At 46.5% G+C, this 22,813-nt stretch overlaps 1 protein-coding gene across 1 annotated transcript in view; it reads right to left on the bottom strand.

Annotated features, from left to right (window-relative positions):
• CDRT1 (CMT1A duplicated region transcript 1) overlaps window positions 1-21,937 on the bottom strand; it is a 34,860-nt gene extending 12,923 nt beyond the window's left edge. The window contains exons 1-10 of the mRNA XM_029213367.1: window positions 21,433-21,937; window positions 19,304-19,495; window positions 18,067-18,270; window positions 17,833-17,960; window positions 17,017-17,139; window positions 13,659-13,768; window positions 11,835-12,035; window positions 5,487-5,608; window positions 1,649-1,797; window positions 525-667 (exon numbers count right to left, since the gene is read on the bottom strand). Coding sequence (XP_029069200.1) covers window positions 525-667; window positions 1,649-1,797; window positions 5,487-5,608; window positions 11,835-12,035; window positions 13,659-13,768; window positions 17,017-17,139; window positions 17,833-17,960; window positions 18,067-18,270; window positions 19,304-19,495; window positions 21,433-21,937 — 1,877 coding nt within the window. The remainder of the gene's footprint in view (window positions 1-524; window positions 668-1,648; window positions 1,798-5,486; window positions 5,609-11,834; window positions 12,036-13,658; window positions 13,769-17,016; window positions 17,140-17,832; window positions 17,961-18,066; window positions 18,271-19,303; window positions 19,496-21,432) is intronic.
• Between the last annotated feature and the right edge of the window lie 876 nt (window positions 21,938-22,813).

Here is a 22,813-nt window from a genome sequence, read left to right as displayed (position 1 = left end):
ACTGGCTCCAAGCAGCCACCATCACTAAACTGGGATTGGAAGTGTACAATGAAATCCATTTGCTGTCCTGGAATAGAATCAAGCCCGCAGGCTTTAAGGGAGCTCCTTCTTTAAGCCCTTGGTTATTTTTAAACCTTTGGCACTTGGATAATTTTAAGCTTTTATGAACACGCAATTCCAAGATTTTAAGCTTAGTGGAGCTGGCATTATTTGGGGGGCAGTTCTGCCAATATTCCTAAGTTTGGTAGGTAACAGATACAAATTTATCCCATGTGCCATAAGTGTAAAGTTTCAATAACCTCTCAAAATCCACATTTAGTATTATTTCTTAAGAGAAATAAGGGAGGACAGGAGAGGGGGTGTTCGTAGTGGACGACACGCAGAAGAAGAGGGAGCAGAGACGGACGAGGAGCAGAGGCAACAGAAGGTCAGCAGAGGGGACCGATCTGCTGAAGAGGGAAGTCTGGGCTCTGGCAGGAAACAGAGCGCGGCAGGAGCTGGGTCACAGTTTCCTTGGCACCTACTTTGGATGCTTGAAGGCCATGAGGCACCGCTCGTACTTTCCCACCATGCTCCAGGCCATCACCAGGCCGTCAGCGCTTCCCGACAGGAGATGCCACTGGTCGAAGCACAGACACTTCACAGCTCCCTCATGGCCGTTGAGAGTCTGCAAGAAAAGATGCCTCTGTTTTCAGCCCGTCTTCAACTCAGACTGTGACTCCTCAAAGGCCAGAGCTGGAGGCTTCTCGAGATGAATCCCAAAGCCACACTCCACCAATCCGTGGCCACCACCACTTAGCATTTATCTGAGCTGACCGCGCCTTTGCTCTGATGAGGCCAGCGGACTCCACGCCCCCTGCTCCCCGGAGCTCTCCGGAGTTAAGGAGGAAGGTGAGCAGGGCAAGGCCTTGCTCCCGGCGGGTCTGCGGCAGGGCCCACCTTCCTAGAGTGCCAGAGAGGGCCACGACTTACCTTCCTCTGCTGCCAGAAGGGCAAGGCTCAGGTGTTCCGTCCCCAGCTCCTTGCCAGGACCCGGAGGCAGCTGGGCTTCTCTGTGCCTGCAACTGCTGGGCAGACCACAGTGACGACACCACTGGTGGCAAGAGCCTGCCAGCCACGTCAGTGTTTCTCCCTGTGATCCTGTGTCCCGGCACAAATGACATCTCCCCACCACCCACTAGGGCCAGGGGGCTTCCAATCCAGCGAGAACGCTTTTTGTGTGTGAACAATCACTTTCTAGACAGCCAATGTTCTCTTCTCGTGAGAGGAAGGAGGAAAACAGTTGTGGCTTTGTTCATTCCTATACCCCACACCAGAATCAGGCTGGAATGTTCCAGAAGAGGAGAAGGCACTTTACTCGTGCTGCTGTTAAAAGACCCCGAGCCCACGTACCATGCGGAGTCAGAATGCAGCCTCCGCCACCGCCACCCACCCATGACGAGGCGGCTTACGCGGGCCTTGACCGTCTACTGGCTCAGAATGGCCCATTCTTGGGGGGCCTTCCCCTCCCCCTTTTCAGGACCACCCTCTTGAGGTGACTGCCACTCAACTGCTCTAGGGCAGTCTGGGGAGCTACCTGGAGGGGGACTGTCAGTGTCCTCCAGCCCCTCACCCCCAGTGCCCCGACCCCCCAGTCCCCACCCCTCACCTTTACCAGCTGGGCTGTGATGATGTGCCACACTTTGACCAGCCCTTTCTCACAGCTGCTCACGATGTACGTGTCATTGATCCTGGTGGCCAGGATGGGGTCTTTGTGTTTAAAGGTCTTCAGGCACTTTCCTGTCTCTATATCCCACTCTGAAAGGGAGGGCGAGAGAGGGGTAGGTGCACGGAGAGGGTGGCAGTGGGGCTCCACACCCCATCGCACAAGCTAAGACCAGCCGAGCCCATGGTGTCAGACCCTGCAAGGCTTCACCTGGCCCGGCAGCTCCAGAGGCTGACCCACACTCCATGTACCTGCAACCCAGCGCTCCCCGAACACAGCCCTTAGGAGAGCCAGCAGTGCATGGACCTTGGCTCTGACCCTGGAACTTAGCCTCAGGGTCCGAGAGTCGGACAGCTCATCCCTAATAAGCCTCCTCAGCTCTAATAAGCCTGAAAAATGCTTCCTAGGGAGTGGATTTCAGGAAAACCATGGCAGACGTTCATGTCCTCGTTCCTCCCGGATGCTGTCCTCCTGACCCACACCTTCTAGCCCCCAAAGGAAAGAAAGCTGTGTCTCCTCATTTACATTTTAAAATATTTCTGAATCTGACTTTTGGATTGATTTTACTTTTGCGAGACTGTCACAGCTCAGGGCAGGTCTACTGCTGCTGCTACACAGACAGCGTCAGAGCCGCTGTACCCCAAACTGTAAGTGTTTGGGGGGTATGTGTCCCTGGGTGGGTGGGAGAGCTGAGCTTAAAGGAAGAAGCTGAAAGCAGGCACCACAATTTCAGGGGGGCGAGGGCATTAAAGCCCCCGAAGAACCTTCCCCCTCGGGTAACAGAACACGTAAGCTAGGACCGGAGAGTAACCATAGCTGGCGTCCACGCTGCCGCTGCGCTAGCTGTGAGCCAGGCGCCACTCGAAGTGCCTGACAGGCATTAACTCATCTTCACAGGGCAGAGCGATTACTATTCCTCACTGTACAGGTGGGGAAACTGAGGCCCAGAGAGGTTCTGTAACCTGCTCAAGATCACACAGGCGGTGAGCAGATTGAGCTGCGATTCAAACCCAGGGAGTCTGGGTCCACAGGCCACGCTCCTAACCACTAACCAGAACTATGTGAATACACTTCTCTACACTTGTTTTTAAATATATATTGGCCCTTTTATCAAATTAGGAGTGGGAAAATTGAAAGATGAATTAAAGGAGTTATTGGTAAGGTGTCCTGACTTAAAGAAATTTTAAAGTGTGGGGGGGTACCCTTCAGGTCTCTAATTGTCTCCTTTTTGTTCTATTTTGGTAACCCAGGAAGGTGGGAAGAGCCCAAGCAAGCTGGCTGGTAGCTTGGGCCAGGATTAGGGTGGAGTGAGAGATCTTCAGATACTTTTTTCGTTGTGTATTTTGCACGTTAATTTTGACTTTTAAAATATTGCATTAAAATAAGCATCTTGATCACTGAGGTTTTTTTTCTGTCCCCTTAAATTTTGCACCAGAGGTGAGGGCCTAACTCCCCTTGCCCTATAGCCCTGCTGGTGGCCCACAGGACTCTCTCAGGTGAGTGGGAGGTCACGTCCACCCTTCCATCTTCAGAGTCTCATCCTTCATCCTTTCTGCTCCACCCCTCAAAGCAATCACGGCAATGAGACGCTCAGTCAGTTGGGGAGGGCAAAGAGGTAGGGAGTAAGGCTTCCCAGGCAGCTCTGAGCATCCGTGTGTGTCCCACCAGCCCACTGTCCCTTTCCCGTCATTTTCCTCCGCCCACACCTAACATGCTGTGGGTTCCTGAGGCCCTGGCTTCTCTTCTCTTTCACTCTTTCCTCCTGCTCTGCAAAGGAAATCTCACCCACACCCGGGGCTTCCACCTTTCACTGTACTTGGTAACCACCAAGCTGACCCATCTGGGGCTGCATCCACCTCCTGCTGCCCTCCCCCGGATGTCCGCGGTAATCCCACGCTCAATATGTTAGCTTCCTATTGCTGCTGTAACAGATTACCACCAGCTTCGTGTCTGAAAACAACAAATGGATTATCTTACAGACGTTCGGCACGACTTCGCAAGGCTAAAATCAAGGTGTCAGCAGGGCTGTGTGCGTTTATGCAGTCTCTGGGGGGTGGGCGGGAAGGAACCCATTTCCTGGCCTTTTCCACCTTCTAGGGTCACCCACATTCCGTGGCTCACGACCCCCTTCCTCCATCTCCAAAGCCAGCAACACTGTATCTCTCTGACCACTCTTCATAGTCATGACTCCCTTTGATCACAGGTAAGAAAATGTCTGTTTTTCTGGATCCAAGTGATCCAGACCCATGGGCCCACACCAACAACCCGGGAGCATCTCCCCATTTTAAGGTCCTTAACTTCAGTACATCTGCAAAGTCCCTTTTGCCATGCGAGGCACAAGATGACACAGACGCCGGTGTCCGGGATTAGAACGTGACCATCTCTGGTCGGCCGTCCTCCTGCCTGCCACACTCAACGTGTCCAAAATGGAAGCCTTCACCCCCTCCTGCTTCCCTCCCCCACCCGACTCTTCCTCTGAAGCCCCGTTTCCATCAGCGGTACTTCCAGATACCCAGAGGCCTGCGTTATAAAGTCTGGCCTCACCCTTTGCCCTCCTCTCTCACTTTTCATCTCCAGCTAGTGTTGAAGTCCCGCCAGTTCTCCTTCTAGAAGTCTCCCTTCTCTTTGTACCATCTCGTGTAAACTCGCATCCATCTGCTGTCTTCACACTTGCCTGTTCTCGGATATTCTGAAGACATCACAGGTTCTCTAGACTGCGTAAGTACCTTAACTTGCCCCCTGTCCCCCGGAGTCACCACCTCTCCAAATCCTTCTTCCACGATATCACCAGAGCAATCTTTCTCGAATACACATTTCATCGTGTCAATCCTCAGCTTAAAGCGCATCTACCGGCCCCCACGTCTTATAGAATAAAGTTCAATTTCCAACCACCGCGCAGAAGGCCCTTGACAATCTGGCCCCAGACAAACGTATCCGCCTGATCTCCAACACCACAGGCTGCAGCCCAGCTGTACAGAGCAAAGGGAAATTCCCCAAATTCTTCATGTTTTTTCAATATTCTGTGATTTGCCTGAGGTGTTCCTTCCGCTTGGAATGCTCTACACTCTCCCTCTGCGTGTAGAACTACTCCTCCTCAAGATCACACTCAAAGAGCACCCTGCCTGCAGTGCTTTCCCTTTTACTCTTATATCTACGGTCCCTTAGTACCCCACAAGCTCATTGGAGCACACGTTTTAGAGCCAGACAGCCCTGGGTTCAAATTCCCACCCGACAACTTAGCAGCTTTGATTTGGGGCAAGTCGGTTTTCTGAGTTGTGGATTCCTTATCTGCATCCATCCCATAGGATTCTTTTTTTTTTTCTCTCTCCCTCTTTTTTCTCTCTTCTTTTTAAAATTGATTGTAATTTAAAATTACAGTCACCCCATAGGATTCTTGTGAGAGTTAAATAAGATAATGTATGCAAAGCACCTATCACAGTGCCTGTCTCAAGGTTAGTACTCAATGAATGGCAACTGTTATCATTCACATATTTACTATAATCCCCCATTATATATTTCTACGTGTGTCTCCATTAGAAGACCATGAGACTCTTGGGGAAATAAAAAGCCACATCGGAAGGGCCATATCATAAGCGCTTTTTTCCTTGCCGTCTAGCACAGCACCTGGCATTCAATCAATAGTTGTTGAGTGAATGGGTCAGTGGATACATGGACAGTTGAAAGGATAAATGACCGCCCGTAGAAATGAGCAAAACAAGTCCTTTGGCAACCCATGGATTTGGGGAAACTTCTTAGAGAGGTGGAGGTGTTTCTTTCTCACCTTTTACCTGGCAATCTCTTGCTCCAGATGCGAGCTTGTTCTTCCACACATCCATGCAACTGATAGCCCCCTGGTGGCCATTGAAGATGCGTATGCAAGCCCCACTGTCCAGATCCCAGTATCTGCAGGAATCAGGCCAAAAATAATAAGTTTTTGAGGTTTTCTGAGGGCCCAAGGGATCAGACGGTATAGAGTTCAATAGGGAGTTGGAAGGCAGCGGTTTTATGACCAAGGCCTGCATCTGAATCCCAGTTGCAGGGCCTATTAGCTGTAACTTCGGGAAGGTTACTTAATTTCTGAGTAAGCTTCATTTCCCCATTGATAAAATGGAGATGATAATAATAGTAGTTACCTCACAGGGTTTTTGTGAAGAATTAAATACACTAATGTAGTGACTGTCAACCAGGGGTGATTTCTACCCCCAGGGGTGATTTCCATCCCCTGTGACAATGTCTGCAGGCATTTTGGGTTGTCACAAGTTGGTAGGGAGGTGCTATTGGTATCTAGCATGCAAGGTCCAAGGATGCTGCTAAACATCCTACAATTCACAGCATGACCCCCCCACAGGGAGAATTTATGTCAATGCTTCTGAGGTTGAGAAACTCTGCAATAATGCATGTAACACTAGAACAATGAGCAGTGTGTAGAAAATAATTGATAACTGTTAGCTCGTATTAGGTGGAAGGGTCCCTAGAATGGTCACCAGGCTCAGAATCCATGGCACCGATTCAGTGGTAGAGCTGACCTTCAAACAAGAACAACACAACAATTGACCCGAGCCACTAGAATATTTTATGTGCATTTCTAAAGCATATCTAAGAGATAACGTGGGAACGTGTATGAGTCACACTGTTTTTTTTGTTTGTTTGTTTTTGTCTGTTTTTTTGGCCACACAGCTTGTGGGATCTTAGTTCCCTGACCAGGGACTGAACCCGCGCCCTTGGCAGTGAAAGCATAGAGTCCTAATCCCTGGACCGACAGGTAATTCCCAGAGTCACACTGTTTTTTAATACGCAAACCTGCCTGAGGTCTCTCAACTATCATTAATACTGACTTCCACTTCAGCCAAATGCCTTTATGATAGTACAAAGTATCGATATAATGTCAAGATGGTGGGCTCCGGAGCCAGGCTGCCTGAGGTCCAATCCCAGGTCCATCACTTACTAGCTGTGTGATCTCGAATAAGTCACTGAATCACTCTGTACCTCAGTTTCGTCATCTGTAAATTGGGGATAATAATGGTACTTACCTCATAGTTATTATGAGACTTGGCACATAATAAATGATTAGTAAATGGGTTTTTTTTGTTCTGTTTTTCTTTAGATTTGTTAGGCTTTTCCTTCTAATATTCCTAAAGGTCCTATGGCTTTACCTGCTCGTCAGAGCCTGCTCCGCACCCACAGTGAGTTCAACAATGTCCCACTGGTCTGAAAAAAAAGCATGTTTTTTTAAAATTTATTTTTGGCTGCGTTGGGTCTTCGTTGCTGCGCATAGGCTTTCTCCAGTTACGGCGAGCGGGGGCTACTCTTCGTTGTGGTGCGCAGGCTTCTCATTGCAGTGGCTTCTCTTGTTGCAGAGCACGGGCTCTAGGCATGTGGGCTTCAGTAGTTGTGGCACATGGGCTCAGTAGTTGTGGCTCGCGGGCTGTAGAACGCAGGCTCAGTAGTTGTGGCGCATAGGCTTAGTTGCTCTGTGACATTTGTGATCTTCCTGGACCAGGGCTCGAACCTATGCCCCTGCATTGGCAGGCGGATTCTTAACCACTGTGCCACCAGGGAAGTGCCAAAAAGCATGTTTTGAACTTCTGTTTCTAGCAACATGGCCAACCACATGTCCAGGTTGTCTTCGTAATTTATGCAGAAAAGGTATTGATATTTGAGAAACACTTTCAGAAAAATAGGAATGGAAGGGACTTCCTTGCCTTAGCAAACTTATAAAAGAAAAAACAGATGTACTTCCTTCAAAAAGGGGAAAAAGATAAAGATGGCTTTCACAGCTACTGCTTAACTATAAGGCCAAGGCAAAGTTAGAATGAAAGAAAGAGAAAAAAGCATAAGTATCAGAAAAGAAGATAATATATAGCCATTATTTCCAGTTGATAAGATCATCTACATGGAAAAACCAAACCAACATACATACTTTGAGGTTAGCAAGAGAGGTTAGCAAGGTTGCTGGATACAAGATCCACCTATAAAAATCAATACCATTTCTCAATACCAGCAATAACCAACTTTAAAATATAAATGAAAATAAGATACCACTCAAAATAGCAATAAAATTATAAAGTTTACAAGTATTAAATAAGACTACACAAGACTTTTATAAAGAAAAAGTTTTAAGTTCTAAGAAAGAACAAAGAAATGAACGTGTTGCCCAAATTGTTTATAAATTCAATGCAACTCCAATTGAAAGTCTAGTTAGATTTTTCAAGTCGGTAAACTTACCCTAAAAACTCAAAAAATGTATACCATAGCTAAGTTATATAAAAAAAGGAAAGTGAAATGTAAAACTTGCCCCACCATCACATACGAAAACATCAGAAACAACAACAACAACTTTAAAAAAATCTTTAAAACAAAACAAAACAGGGTAGAGTCCCAATCAGAATCCTAGCAAGTTATTTTGTGGATATTGAAAACTCATTCTGAAGTTCATAGGAAGAGGCATGAGACCCAGAATTGCCAAAACAATATTGAAGGAGGGGAATAATGGTGGAGAACTGACACTACCTGACTTCAAGACTCACTACAAAGCTATAGTACTTAAGACAATGTGGTATTGGTGAAAGAATAGACAAATAGATCAATGGAACAGAACAGAGAACCCAGAAACAGACCCATGTAAGTACCGTCAACTGATTGCAAAGGTAATACAATGGAGCAAAGAGAGTCTATCCAACAAATGGTTCTGGAACAACTGGACGTCCACATGCAAAAAAAAAAAAAAGAATTTAGCCACAGACCTCACATCCTTCACAAAATTTAACTCAAAATGGATCACGGACTTAAACATAAAACACAAAACTATAATATTCTTAGATGATAACATAGAAGAAAACTACGACCTTGGGTATGGCAATGACTTTTAGATACAACACCAAAGGCATGACCCATGAAAGAAAGAATTGATAGACTGGACTCCATTAAAATTTAAAATAGCTACTCTGCAAAAGATAATGTCAAGAAAATTAGAAGACAAGGCACAGACTGGAAGAAAGTATTTGCAAAAGACACATGTGATAAAGGACTATTATCCAAAATACACAAAGAACTCTCAGAACTCAACAAAAAGAAAACAAACAACCAAAACAAAAACTGGGCAGAAGAGCTAAATAGACATTTCTCCAAAGAAGACATACAAATGGCCAACAGGCACATGAAAAGATGCTCAACATCGCTAGTTATTAGAGAAATGCAAATCAAAATCTCAATCAGGTATCACCTCACACCAGTCAGAATGGCCATCATCAAAAAGTCTACAAGTAATAAATGCTGGAGAGGGTGTGCAGGACAGGGAACCTGCCTATACTGCACTTTTCCACAGTGCAGCCACTGTGGAAAACAGTATGGAAGTTCCTTTTAAAAAGCTAAAAATAGAGCTACCATATGATCTAACAATCCCGCTCCTGGACATATATCTGGAAAAAATGAAAACTCTAATTCGAAAAGATACATGCACCCCAATGTTCATAGCAACACTATTTACAATTGCCAAGTCATGGAAACAGCCTAAGTGCCCATCAACAGATAACTGGCTTAAGATGATGTGGTATATATATATATATATATACACAATGGACTATTACCCAGCCATGAGAAAGAACAAAATATTGCCATTTGCAGCAACATGGATGGACCTAGAGAATATACTTAGTGAAGTAAGTCAGATGGAGAAAGACAAATATTATATGATATCACTTACATGTGGACTCTAAAAAATAATAAAAATGAATCTACATACAAAACAGAAAGAGACACACAGACATAGAAAACAAACTTATGGTTATCAAAGGGTAAAGGGAGGGTGGGAGGGATAATTTAGGAGGATGGGGCTAACAGATTCAAAGTACTATACATAAACTACATATACAACAAGGATTTACTGTATAGCACAGGGAACTATATTCAATATCTTGTAATAACCTATAATGGAAAATAATCTGAAATATATATATGTATGTATTTCAGCTTACCATACACCTGAAACTAACACAATATTGTAAATCAAATATACTTCAATTTTTTTTAATGGGCCAAAGATTTTAACGGACATCTCACCAAAGAAGACATCCCCAAAAGATACTCCACGTCTCAGGTCATAAGGGAAATGCAAAAAAAAATAACAAGACACCACTACACACCTATCTGAATGGCCAAAATCCAGCACACTGACAACACCAAATGCTGGTGAGGATGTGAAGGAACAGGAACTCTCATTGATTGTTGGTAGAAAAGCAAAATGATGCGGCCATGTTGGAAGACAGTTGGAGATTTCTTACAAAATTAAACATACTTTACCGTGTAATCTAGCAATTGTTCTCCTTGATATTTACCCTAAGAATCTGAAAACTTATGTCCACACAAAAAACTTGTAAATGGATATTTATAGTAGCTTTACTCATAACAGCCAAAACTTAGAAGCAACCAAGATGTCCTTCAGTAGATGAATGAATAAATAAACTGTGGTCCATCCGGAAAGTGGAATATTATTCAGCATAAGGAAGAAATGAGCTATCAAGCTATGAAAGGACCCAGAGGAGCCTTAAATGCATATGACTAAGTGAAAGAAGCCAATCTGAAAAAGCTACGTATTGTATAATTGCAACTATATGACATTTTGGAAAAGGGAAAATTACGGAGCCAGTAAAAAGATCTCTGGTTGTCAGGGGTTAGGGGGAAGCATGAATAGGCAGAGCATAGAGGATTTTTAGGGCACTGAAAATACTCTGTATGGTACTATAATGATGAATACACGTCACTATATATTTGTCCAAATTCATAGAATGTACACCACCAAGCATGAACCCTAAGGTATGTTATGGACTTTAGGTGATTATGATGTGTCAATGAAGGTTCATCAAATGTAACGAATGTACTACTCTGATGGGGTATCTTGAGAATGGGGCAAAGGGTATATGGGAAACCTTTGTACCTTCCTCTCAATTTTGCTGTGAATCTAAAACTGCTCTATAAAAACTATCTTTTTAAAAGAGGCGGTTTTGATGCAAGAACAGAAAAACAAGCCAACAATACTGTATTGTATGTTTGAAAGTTGCTGAGAGAGTAGGTCTTGAAAGTTCTCATCACAAGAAAAAACACTGTCACTATGTGTAGTGATGGATATAACTAAATTCACTGTGGTAATCATTTTGCAATATATGCATATATCAAATCATTATATCGTACACCTAAAACTAACACTTTATGTCAGTTATACCTCAATAAAAAATTAAAAAACTCATGCACATGGGTATCAGGAGACACATCCAGGAATGTCTGTGGCAGTTCTCTTTGAAAGAATAAAGAACTATAAACAATGCAAATATCCGCCAACAGAAGAGTACATAAACGAGCTATGATGTATTCATCTAATAAAATACTGTATCTCAGCGAAAATAAAGTAATTACTGCTACCTACATCCTACAAATGAACCTCAAAATCACAGTTCAGTGCAAGAATCAAGTACAGATGAACTTTTAAGATACAATTCCACTTATGTTAAGTTCAAGAATGGACAAAAGTAATTAATATATCGGCATATATATAAATAGGTAGCAAAACTATAAAGAAATACAAGGGAATAATTAGTATAAAATTCAGGATAACATTACCTCTGGTTGGGAGGAAGAAAGAAGGAATAAGAAAAAGGCACATAGGGGATTTAGGGAATGGTAACACCCTATTGCCTGGCCTGAGTAATGAGCACATGGGTGTTCATTAGATTGTTTAAAAATATACATATATATATATATATATATATATATATATATATTTAACACTATTTTGTTTCCATACCCACAAAAAACTACTTTCCCCTGAAGAAATCTATAAAAATATATATAAATTATGCCTTCACCTAATAATGCTAAAGAAAATACTTTTTGAGTCACAGCCTTCAGCTAGAAAATAGATCTGATAATTGCTATACATCTATCTCACACAAAGTTTAAACAATATACAAATTTTTGGTTTTTATCTTGCCAAAATAAAAGTGGGTTATTCTAAAAGTCAGTGTAATTTAGGATAACTTTTGCATAAATACAAAAAGGTAAAGGCATGCACGTTCTTTCCACAAGCTGCATTTAGGCCTCGGCAGGTTGGGGACCACAGCTTTCTTGGACCACTTACCTGATACTCAGGTCATAACTCCCGCTCAGGAGAAAGTTTTCCTCCTCACACAAGAAGAGGGTACGGATACTCCCAGTGTGGCCTCGGAACTTGATGGGTATCTGTTTTATCTGTATGATGTCCAGAAGCTGGATCTTCCGATTGGATGACACAGCTAACAAATCTCCCCCAGAATAGTGGATGACTCTGTTTCGGTCCCACCTGAGTTGCCAGAAAAAGGATGATCCATGGAAAGAAGAGTTAGTGTCCTTCCTAGAACTCACTTAGCACAGTGCCTTTCACCTGCAGCAATACTATAATGGAAAATACAGGGCCTTCCAACAAGGGATATAGCAGAAGGCAAGGCCTAATGTTAATGGTTCCTGATGGATCCCCACCTCACACCATAACAAAAATCCATTTCAAACAGATTTAAAACCTAAACACAAAAGGCAAAACTATTTTAATAATTTCTGCTAATGTATGATAAATCATCAAGACACAGAACAGAGTATGCAGCATTTCCCACCTTATTTGACCATGGAAACCTTTTTTTCATGGAAAACCTCAGAGGAACACACTTGGGAAGCCCTATACCCACTGCATGTCCCATTGTTGGTTTTTTGCTGTTCTTCTTTTTTCCCTTAACCAATATCCAGTGAGCATATATTAGGGGCAAAGTCCTGGGATAATTGGTGCTAACGGGAAATACAAAGATAGATGAATAAGATATGAATGGACCTTGCCCTCAATGAGCTTACAGTCTAACAAAACAGGGTGAGTTGAATTAATTTTCCAATCATAAGATTATTAGCAAATAGATAAAATATGAGCAGGATGACCAAATAATTTATTGTCCAAACTGAGTTTTTTTACTGTGAAAGGGGACACTATTGTTAATTATTGGAGGACCACAGAGTAAAATCGAATTGTTTCAGTAAACAGGAATATAAAGTCACTCTAAATATGAGGAGCAATTCCTGACGTTTTTGTCCTCATTCCATTTGTCCTATCTAGAGTTCAACCAGTCATCTTCTCTTCTAAAGAGCACGTATCACCATACTATCCATAAAATCTCAGCTCTGCCTTTTCCCATCTGCTCTGTCTTCCCCCTACTGGCTGGTCAAGAAGCAATTTGTTAGTAAGGTTCACAGACAAAAATAGAACAATGATGGTCTTCACAAAACTTTATGAATAAAGAGTGAAGTCCTAGGTCTAAAGTATGGAAGAAAGTTGCCTATTAAAGGGTCTTCTTACAGCATATTCAAACGATGCCACACTAGGTAGTTATCATAAATACCATTTTCATGTTTAACATGGAAAGACATCCACAGTACCTTGCCAGAGTGGGTTACAGAACTATGTATAGCATAGCCCCCTTTCTATTTAAAATATGTATTTATAGAGGCAAAGAAAAAGTTCTGGGGTAGACATCGATATTAATGGTAGTCATCTCTATGTGACAAGATTGTAGGAGAGCTTTCCTTTCCTCTATACACTTCCTGGCATTTTTTGGATTTTTTTTCCAGTAAGGATATATTACCTCTAAAATAAGAATTAAACAATAAAGATATTTTTTAAAAAGATTTCATGCCTGTGAATTGTGTAAAAGCTTGGTCAGTGTACACAAAATTTATAAGGGGAGAGCGACCTCCACCCAATGCCAAGAATGGTGCAAAAATCAAGCACCTATTCTCCAAATGGGATCTCATGTGGGTTTGAGGCTGGGGCTTGAGGTGAGGAAGGACTGCCTTTCCAAGTAAGCAAAGGTCATGGGAGTCCTCAGATGCCCGTGTGGGTAGTTCAGGGGTCCCTGGAGACCTGGACTCTGACCACAGTACCTACATGTCAGAGAGAATGCGGATGTTATAAGTGCCACAGAAGACATTCCTCTCCTCCATCTGCACCTGCTGAGTTTCCTGGTTCTGGTATGCGGTCCACAGGTTGTAGTCATTCTAACAAGGGAACACTTACAGTCAAAGGACGGCAGCAACCTGACCCCAGACACGCATCCCTATGACTCTCCCACGGCGAGGGTACAGGGGCCCAAGAGCTCCTTCTCTTCAGGCTGTGGCCACTGCTATGTGGTGATGGGGAGGGACCCGTGAGCAAAAGGAACCCCTGTGTGAGAAAATACTGAGTTGAAGGTCCTGACCCTTCTTCTACCTCTGGTTCTGTGAACTTCCGATGCTGCTGATAGCACAACTTTTCCAAAAATGAGCTCACGACCAGGATGCACACAAAATAAAGTCATCGGTGCCCATTTCACAGAAGCCGGGGTTTCGAGTTCCTGTTGTGTGTGCACGAGACAGTACAGAGCGTACTCGTGGGAACTCAAGTCACATGTGAAATTCCTGTTGCACGCTCTACGCACTTGTGTGTCAAAGTTTTCATACAGCTGCAACCTTCATTTCTCCTTACAGCTGCCTCACAAAGTACATCACTTGCCCCACAAAGTATTGCCACCATTTTACAGATGACGCGTCTGAGCCTGAGCGGGGAAATCAATTTTATCAAGTCTCAACAGGGGTGTTCCCCGTCCCTTTCCAACATTCCTTCCTTCCTTCCTTCCCTCCTTCCTTCCTTCCCTCCTTCCTTCCTCCCTCCTTCCCTTCCTTCCTTCCCTCACTTCCTTCCCTCCTTCCTTCCTCCTTCCCTCCCTCCTTCCTTCCCTCCTTCCTTCCTCCCTCCTTCCCTTCCTTCCTTCCTCCCTCCCTTCCCTCCTTGCTACCCTCCCTTCCTTCCCCCCTCCTTCTCTCCCTCCCTTCCTTCCTTCCCTGCATCCTTCCCTCCTTCCTTCCTTCCTCCTTCCTTCCCTCCTTCTGTCCTCCCTCCCTCCTTCCCTTCCCTCCTTCCTTCCTCCCTCCTTCCTTCCCTCCTTCCTTCTTCCCTCCTTCCTTCCTTCCTTCCTCCCTCCCCACTCCCTCCCTTCATCACACACTTTCTGAGTAGCTATGGCCCTCCAGGGATGCTAAACTCTGGTATAGATGACTCAACTGGAATTCCAGCTCCAGTCTTCTTCCCAGCCTCATTTTCTTCAACCTCAAAAAGCAGGAAATAGCAATCACGCTAACAGGAAACTGATAAGACAGGGTGAGTTTATGATGAAAGCAAAGAGGACAACAGCACGACGTCTGTGTCTGGGGACCTGTCTTCCTTCCCAACCTCAGCCTTCTCTTCCATGCCCGTCCACTCTTCCTCAGCCCATCCTCCTTCTCGATCTTTCACCAGGTCCTGACATCCACATAGAAGTCTCTCCCCAGAAGAATCCATCAGCCTGCTTCCCCTCGCGTGTTCAGGCAGCTCTGATATCCTGCCTTGAATTAAACGAGGCTTCCCTGGCTTCTCACAGCCCAGGCTGGAATTCCTTGGCTCTCACCTACCCACTGAGCTTTGAGAGCCTGGAGGCTACTCGGTAGAGTCGATGGGGTGGAAAAGATCTGGCTTCAAATCCCAGCTCTGCCATGACCAGCCAGGAGACCTTGGGCAAGTATTCTAACAGCACAGCCTCATTTCCACACCCACACACTGGGAGCAACGCTGTCCACCCGACCCGTTGTGAGGATCAAGTAGATCACGGAAATCAAGCACAGGCAGTACCCGCTGTAGCCACCACCCCTGGAAGCACTCACCACTCGTCTCCACCTCTTCCCAGCAGCCCGCTCTCTGCTGAGTCCCACTGCCTCCCTACCTGTCTCCATACCTTTACCTGTTTCTCTTTCTTTTCTTAAATTAATTATACATTTCTAAGCAGCAAACACTGTCCGGGTAGTCCTTGTTTGTCTGGCAATTACTAGCTATATCACCTAAGGAAGAAGGGTGCTGGCTGCGTTACACTTAACAGAGCGACGGGCTTGGAAAGAGCGGGTCAGCCTTGAACTTATGTCTCTTTCCCTCCAGTGGAGGCCTGACACTCTGTTTCTTCTTCTATAAAATGAGTGGAGGGGCCAACTCAAAGATTTCAAAAATTGCAGGCCCACAAATGTGCTTTCTTTGGCCCATGTAGTTTTGGGGTTTTTTTTAATGCTTTTAATTGGTTGCCAGCATTAAAGAAAAGCAAGAGTTGTCCCGTGATAATTCAGATTTCTCACTTCCCTTGAAAGCTCAGGCGGCCTGGGAAGCCGGGGTGCACAGTCTCCCGTGGCAATGCTCAGCTGGACCTGAGTAGGGACTGGACCCCCCAGAGTCACCACGGTCCCATCATCCTGCTGCCCTCCTCGCCTCCCTCCCTCCTTTGTGTGACCAGAACGGCCTCTACAGACATAAGAACTGGACCCTTCTCTTTCTCAACTTCTAATTGAAACTGCACAGTCTTCCTATGGAAAGCTACAGTCTGACCACCCTTGTTAAGTATACTTTTGGGGGCCATTGAATAGATTTCAAAATAGAAGGCCCTTGAGCAGAGAGGAGGGGGCAGGAGTCCACTGGTCTGGGGAACGACCACCACGGCTGAATGCGCAGAACCCAGAGCTCAGAGTCTCCCATCTGAGACACGGTACTTTTTTTTTATTACTGCCCGAGGTTTTGTAGAGAGGTCTGAGGCTAAGTAACGCTCTCCTTCCATCCCAGAACCAGAATGAACCTGGAAGTGAGAGGTTGGAAAGCTTAATTCATTCTGGACCCTGGACATTTGGGGACAGCTCTAGCCCTGCCCTCATGTCCTCAATCCCGAGCGACAGACCCCCCTGCAGCCTCTCAATGCAGGGACAGAGGTGGTGAGGAAAACCCCAGCGATCCTGACACTGCTCCTGGCTCTGAGCTCCCCACTAGATGGCAGATGCCATGGACACAGGACCTGACGTGGGAGCTGCAGTCAGGAAGAACCCTGAGAAGACAACCAAATCAGCCCCCTCATTTAACAGAAGAGGTAGTTAAGGCTTAAGGAGAGAAAGTCACTCCCTTAAGGACACACAGCACCCAACTGTGGTCTCCCTTAGGGAATGTTGCCTCCCATACCCTACATCCATATGCTCCATGCTACACCCTCCCATACCCTACATCCATATGCCCCATCCTACATCTCCCATATCCTACATCCATATGCTCTATCCCACACCCTCCCATACCTTACATCCATATGCTCTATCCTACATCCTCCCATATCCGACATCCGTATGTGAGGGCCGAGTCTGGACTTCAGCCTTCAATAGCCAGTAGGAAACGACGCCCACAGTCGCTTGCCCCAGGTGCCATCGGAACCCACCTTCGTTCTCAGTTTCCATTTCTGATTTTTCACACATAGGTGCTTCCCGTCATCTGCCATCTTAGGAACTGGGATAGTAACTTTGTTGGCATAATTAGGGTCTATTCCCCTGGTGTAGGACCCCTGGGGGAAAAGAACCAAAAATGGCTACTCTTAGTTCTTACACTCCAAGAGGAGGGGAAAAACTAGTGTTTGGCAAGATCTGAAAGATGGGTAAGTTCTGGGCAAGGAAGGCCTGGGCCTGGCCAGCTAGGCTAGTGGTGCGTGTAGACTGGCTGAAGGAGGGTAACGCCCACCAAACATCCGGAGAGGGACCAGCGAGGATGGTGGGCGGTTCCCAGCTTCCAGCATGTCCCCTGGCTCAAGGTCTCCTCTCCCTCTGCTGGGAAAAATCCAAGCTACCAGGAACCCATGATTTAGGGTCAGGCTTCTGGCAAGAAACAGAAGTATGAATACCAGAGATGGTTACTATCCAGGGAAAACTGCATTTTAACCTAAAAAAATACTCTGTGGCTCCGTGAACATCTGTGTACATGAGGCTTTCTTATATTGCACAAGCTGCAATATGGCTCCCTGGGGAAAGTTCCCTGCTCTGTGAGGCTCTGGAAAGGCTCTGCCTCTGTCTTCCCAAGAGGTTTCTATACGTGTCACCCCTGCTAGATGCACCAACAAGGGGAGAGTAAATGGGGATATCGGGAGTCCAGACAAAAAGGCAGCTGAGGAAGCAGCAGGAGGCCAGCTCAGGGTCTACCGCAGACGGAAAGGCTGGTGCAGACATGAGGCTGGTCTACAGCTGTCCCCTCCCAAAGAAAGTACCTGCAGTAAGGTGATCTGGTGCTGGATGAAAGAGTGCATGGACAGGTCGGTCCTGACCTGCTGTGCCAGCACTGCCCAGTGCTGGCTCACGAACACACACCTGTTCAGGCTGTTCTTATCCAGCATACCTGGAAGACAAGAGGTGGACATGGGGACCTCCCAACTGCGCTGCGATGGTGGCGGGCGGGGGGCGGGGGGCGAGTCTTGAGAAATCCCCCAACAGGCCCCGCGTACCGAGGATATACTTGGAGAGATGGACCGGCAGGTGACGGATGAAGTCGCGGTATGCGCTGACCCCAGAAGACAGCTCTCTGACGGCCTCCAGATCCACCAGCACATCGGCGGCGGGGGCCGAGCCTGCTTTGGACACGCTTGCTTTTTCAGAAGACAGCCTATTCATCTCGGAAATATACTGGAGTGAACTCTTCCACTGTCCTTCTAGAGGAAAGCCGGAGAAGGGGGCATGGTTGGGGCGTCTTTGGGGTGACTCCGGGCCGAGAGCAAGTCCTTGCCAAAAGCTTTCCCCAAAACAGAGCTCACCAGGGCCTACCCTGAGGCCACCGGGGTTTGGTCATTTCTTCCGCCAAAATGAAAACAGAGCTTCCCCAACCAAACGCACCAGCAGTTTTCAACGTTCCCAGCTCAAGTCGATGTCTGTGGCATCCAAACTGCCCTGCTGGTGAGATGGCATGGTGTCTGGAGTTTCCTCTAAATGAGCCCAACAAGAAAAAGTCTCAATTTCAAAAGAGGGGGTTGGAGGAAATAAGATTGGTAAGGCGGTGATAATTACTGAGGCTGGATGACGGTTATGTGGGTAATGATAACACTGTTCTACCTACTTCTGAAACTTGAAAATGTCTGTATAAAAAGCGTTTCTGAATCTATGTTTTGTGTTTCCCGTAATTTTTCCGTGTATATGTCTTGCTTCAAAACCCAAGTGAGGACGGCCCTAAGGTCAGGGCCCAATTCCCCACTGCTTTTGTTTCCACCTCAAGACTGAATCCAATGCCGCAAAAATAGCTCCTGGTGGGTTGGATTCTGGAGGTGCCCCTCCTCATATCCCCCCACACCAGAGGTCAGGGGCTAGACCGAGAGATTCCGGCCTGGGGCAAAAGGGGACTTAAGGTCACACTGACTGATTTTATTTTATCTTTTGGCCACGCCCCACAGCATGTGGGATCTTAGCTCCAGACCAGGGATCGAACCCGCAGCCCCTGCAGGGGAAGCGCAGAGTCTTAACCGCTGGACTGCAAGGGAAGTCCCACACTGACTGATTTTAATCCTTGTTTCTCTCCTTACCAGATGTGGGATTAAATGAGGGAATAAATATCACAGAGCCCACCCCACTTCGTAGGTGACAAGTGAATGTTAGTTGCCCAACTCTGTCCTCCCCAGATACGGCTGCCCTACCAGCCCCTCCATCTCCACGGGACTCCCTCCCCGTCGGCTTTCTTCCTACCAGCAGACTTACCAGTAGTGGCTGCTCCCCACGACACATTTTGCTCCCCACGACACAAGTGCAAGCTTGCTTTTCCTGTAGTTTTGGAGAACGGGAAGGATGTGTGCCCGGGTCTGGCTGCCCAGCAGACTTGTGAGGTCTTGCACGGGGGCGTGTGGCCTTTCTCAGGGACGAAAAACACATCCTTGGAGTCTGGGTCGTTCCCTGAAAAACAAAAGGCCAAGATGAGCAGCTCTTTAGTACAGGTGTGTGGAGAGGAAGTGGTAGAGAGAGATGGTGTTATTTCTACTGGCTTCTTTTTAATCGACACAAAACGGACCAGGCCAGTTATGTCTGTTTTTATTTGGGGCCTCTGAGTTTCTACATAAAAATCACAGAGAGCCTCTGTTAGCCTTTGCCAGCCCACCTGCACTGCAAACTTCATCAGGGCTCTATACACACGAGGACAGAGAGAGAATGAGAGGGAGAGAGGGAGGGAAAGAGGAAGAGAGCGAGCGAGGAGCTGGAAGAGGGACTGCTTTTCTGAAGCTTTTGCGTCATGTTCTTCAATGATATGAATAAATGCCCTTGAGTCAAATTAGAAATTTTAATTTTTTTTCTTTCTTTTTGGCCGCACCGCGCAGCATGCAGAACTTCCCCCAACAGGGATCGAACCCATGCCCCCTGCAGGAAAAGCAGAGTCTTAACCACTGGACGACCAGGGAAGTCCTAGAAAATTTAATTTTTAAGAGAGAAGCTCCCCTAGGAAAAGGGGAAGGTTGCCACAACCCGTAACTGGACTTACACAACTTTTAATACAAGGAGCTGATTCCTATGGTGGGTGAGGACCTGTGTGTACAGATGAGGCTACTCAAGCCTGCCGCCGCTGTCCGGGGGCCAGCATTGCCCATGGGAGATGATCAGGATGGGGGGCCTGGTTTTCAACCCCCCGACTGGGTGACCACGGCCAAATCACTCAGGTTCCCTGAACTTCGACTTCCTTACCTATACAATGAAGGAGCTGGACTGATCAATCTCTAATCTAACTTATGGGATCCTCTGATTTTCTCCACCACTTTTTCATTCCAGATGATTATTCTTTTACTTTGTGGACACACCAAAGAAATCAAGGGCATATAACGGGATCTAACTGCCCCCAAGGTCACGTAGCTTTAAACTTTCCCGGGATTCTATGAGTCTGCAAACAGGACCACAAACCAGGTCTCATGGACAGCAGGAATTCCCCGCCCTCAAGAGCTCAACCTCTGAATCCCTCCATCTGACGCCCTCTCCCAGCCTTGTCCCAGTCTGCAATCCTCTGCTTCTCGTACTGGACCCCCTGCAACCCCCAGTCCCTTACCTCCTTTCTGGTTGCTTTTGCTGCCCCAGTCCAGCTGGCCAAACATGTCCAAGACCTTGTCACCGACACCCTAGACCACCGGCTCTCAAAGTGAGGTCACCAGACCAGCAGCAGCATCCGCTGGGAACTTTTTAGAAATGCAGACTTGTGGCCCACATCGCACCTGCTGGGTCAGGACCTTTCGGGGAGGACCCGGCCACCTGGGTTTTAATAAGCCCTCCCAGTGATTCTGATACAAGCAACGATTGAGAACGCCTACCCCAGCCTTATTTGGCCCCTCCACTACCTCCAGCCTTGGATAAACTCCAAGTCGAGGTTGGATTTTATGTGCAAGCAAGGAATACAGTGGGATGAATGAAGGAAAGCCCTAGGTTCTGACCTCTTGGCCTAGTTTCCGTGCAGTGCAAACTGAAGGGCAAGACAACTCAGTAGCACCCCCCTTACCACCTCAAACCTGCTTCAACCCCTAACCCGCTAAAGCAGGAACCGCCCCAGCATTCAGCAGCAGAGGCGCAGACCCGCCACTTCTGGGCCTAAGGGAGGCAGAAATCCCTTTGAAAAGCCTGACAGTTGAAAGTTCCTTCTGCATTTGTCCTTTTAGAATTTTCTAGAAGGAAGTCACATTCAGCAGCTTCTCCTTCGGTCAACAGGATCAGGTGTCAGGACAAAGCGCTCTGTTCTGCAATCTGGAAGATCCCCATCTACCTAAGCTTGTCCACACCTCCCGTTCCTTGACGGGCTCCTGAAGTCTGGCCTCCTGGTCTCTGGGGACCCTTAGGTCTCTACCTGTGGCCTCGCTCACCTGAGGCATCGTTCCGCCCTCTCAGAAACAGGACTCTGATGACATCAACAGCAGTGAGCAGTAACTCGGGGTCGCACATCTGCAGCAGCAAGAGTGTGTAATTCGCCTTCGTCCGGCAGCTGCTGTTCCCAAACCAGTACAAAATCTCCCTCATCTTCTGTTCCACCATCTTGTCCAGCATTTGGTTCAAGGAGGACTTGATGATTTTCCCCTCCTTCTTGCTGAGGTTGACCCGGGACCTGTGGTAGACAAAATCCTTCCCCTGCGTGGTCTGAAGGATATTTTGAAAATAGTGTAACAAATACAAGCTATCCAGCTGCTGCAGGATGCTGACCAGAAACCTCCTCTGGGATATCCTGCCCACCCTTCGGAACCACTCTTTGGTGGAGAAGATCTTCCAGGCCAGGACACACGTCTCACACTTCTGGCACACGGGGACAGAATTGTTCCCCTTCTCACATCGAAAATAAGGGGCATTTTTGAGCCTCGATGCCATGTTTTCCATGGTCCCGAGATGACCAGCTCATTTTATCCTTGCCGGTTGTCAACTGCACCAAACCCCAGAGGAACAGGAGAGGCTGATAAATATCCCAGTTGAGCCTTTTCAAATGTGAACATCTCCCAAAGAAAAAGAAAACTGCTGCAACGGGCAGAAAGCTGCTCTCCCCAGAAACTGCCGTTGACTCTGGCTTTCCGTACTGACCTCCTAGGAAACATGCCTTTACCGTAAATCTCCTAAGCCTGGCGCTGCTCAGGCGGAGGCTGTTGCTGTATATTCTGAAAGAGCCGGTCATGTCATTTCTAGAACAACAGGAAGAGAGGTAGTCAAATTTAAGTAATGTACGGACCCCTTTCAAAGGGGGAAAAAAAACCATGGTGGAGCCTGGTGTTGAGCTTCCACTGTTGCTGTTCGCGAGTGACTTTTAAATATTTGTGAATATGAAATTAGATGGAAACGTCTGTGTACGGCTGTTTGGTTAGAACGATCTTGAATATGTTTATAGTCATCTTCTTAACTCATCATCAAAGTGAAAACACAAATGTTTAATATATATTTGTTACTTAACTGCTTCAGAAGCTTAACCAGAAACCTCTGCAGGGAAAACTCCCTAGTGGAAAAAAATGTCTGTGGGCCTGAGAATATATTTGGGGACTTCCAGCCTCAATCACACACCAACCCAGGTATCTGGGAGGAAGCACAGCTGAGCGGAGTGTGGGGTCTGGGGTCAAATTCCTGGGTTTGGACCCCAGCCCAGCTGCTCACTAGCTCTGTGAACACGGGCACATTACTTAACCCTTTATGCCTCAGTCTCCTCATCTGTAAAATGGAAACAACAGTAGTTCCTACTTCAGAGGCAGTGTGAGGATGAAATGGGGTATT

This window comes from Monodon monoceros, unplaced genomic scaffold, assembly GCF_005190385.1.
Source record: "Monodon monoceros isolate NGI ecotype Baffin Bay Population unplaced genomic scaffold, NGI_Narwhal_1 Super_Scaffold_9, whole genome shotgun sequence".
NCBI lineage: Eukaryota > Metazoa > Chordata > Mammalia > Artiodactyla > Monodontidae > Monodon > Monodon monoceros.
The sequence above is the reverse complement of the archived record's forward strand: the minus strand, read 5'-3'. Positions and strand labels throughout refer to the sequence as shown.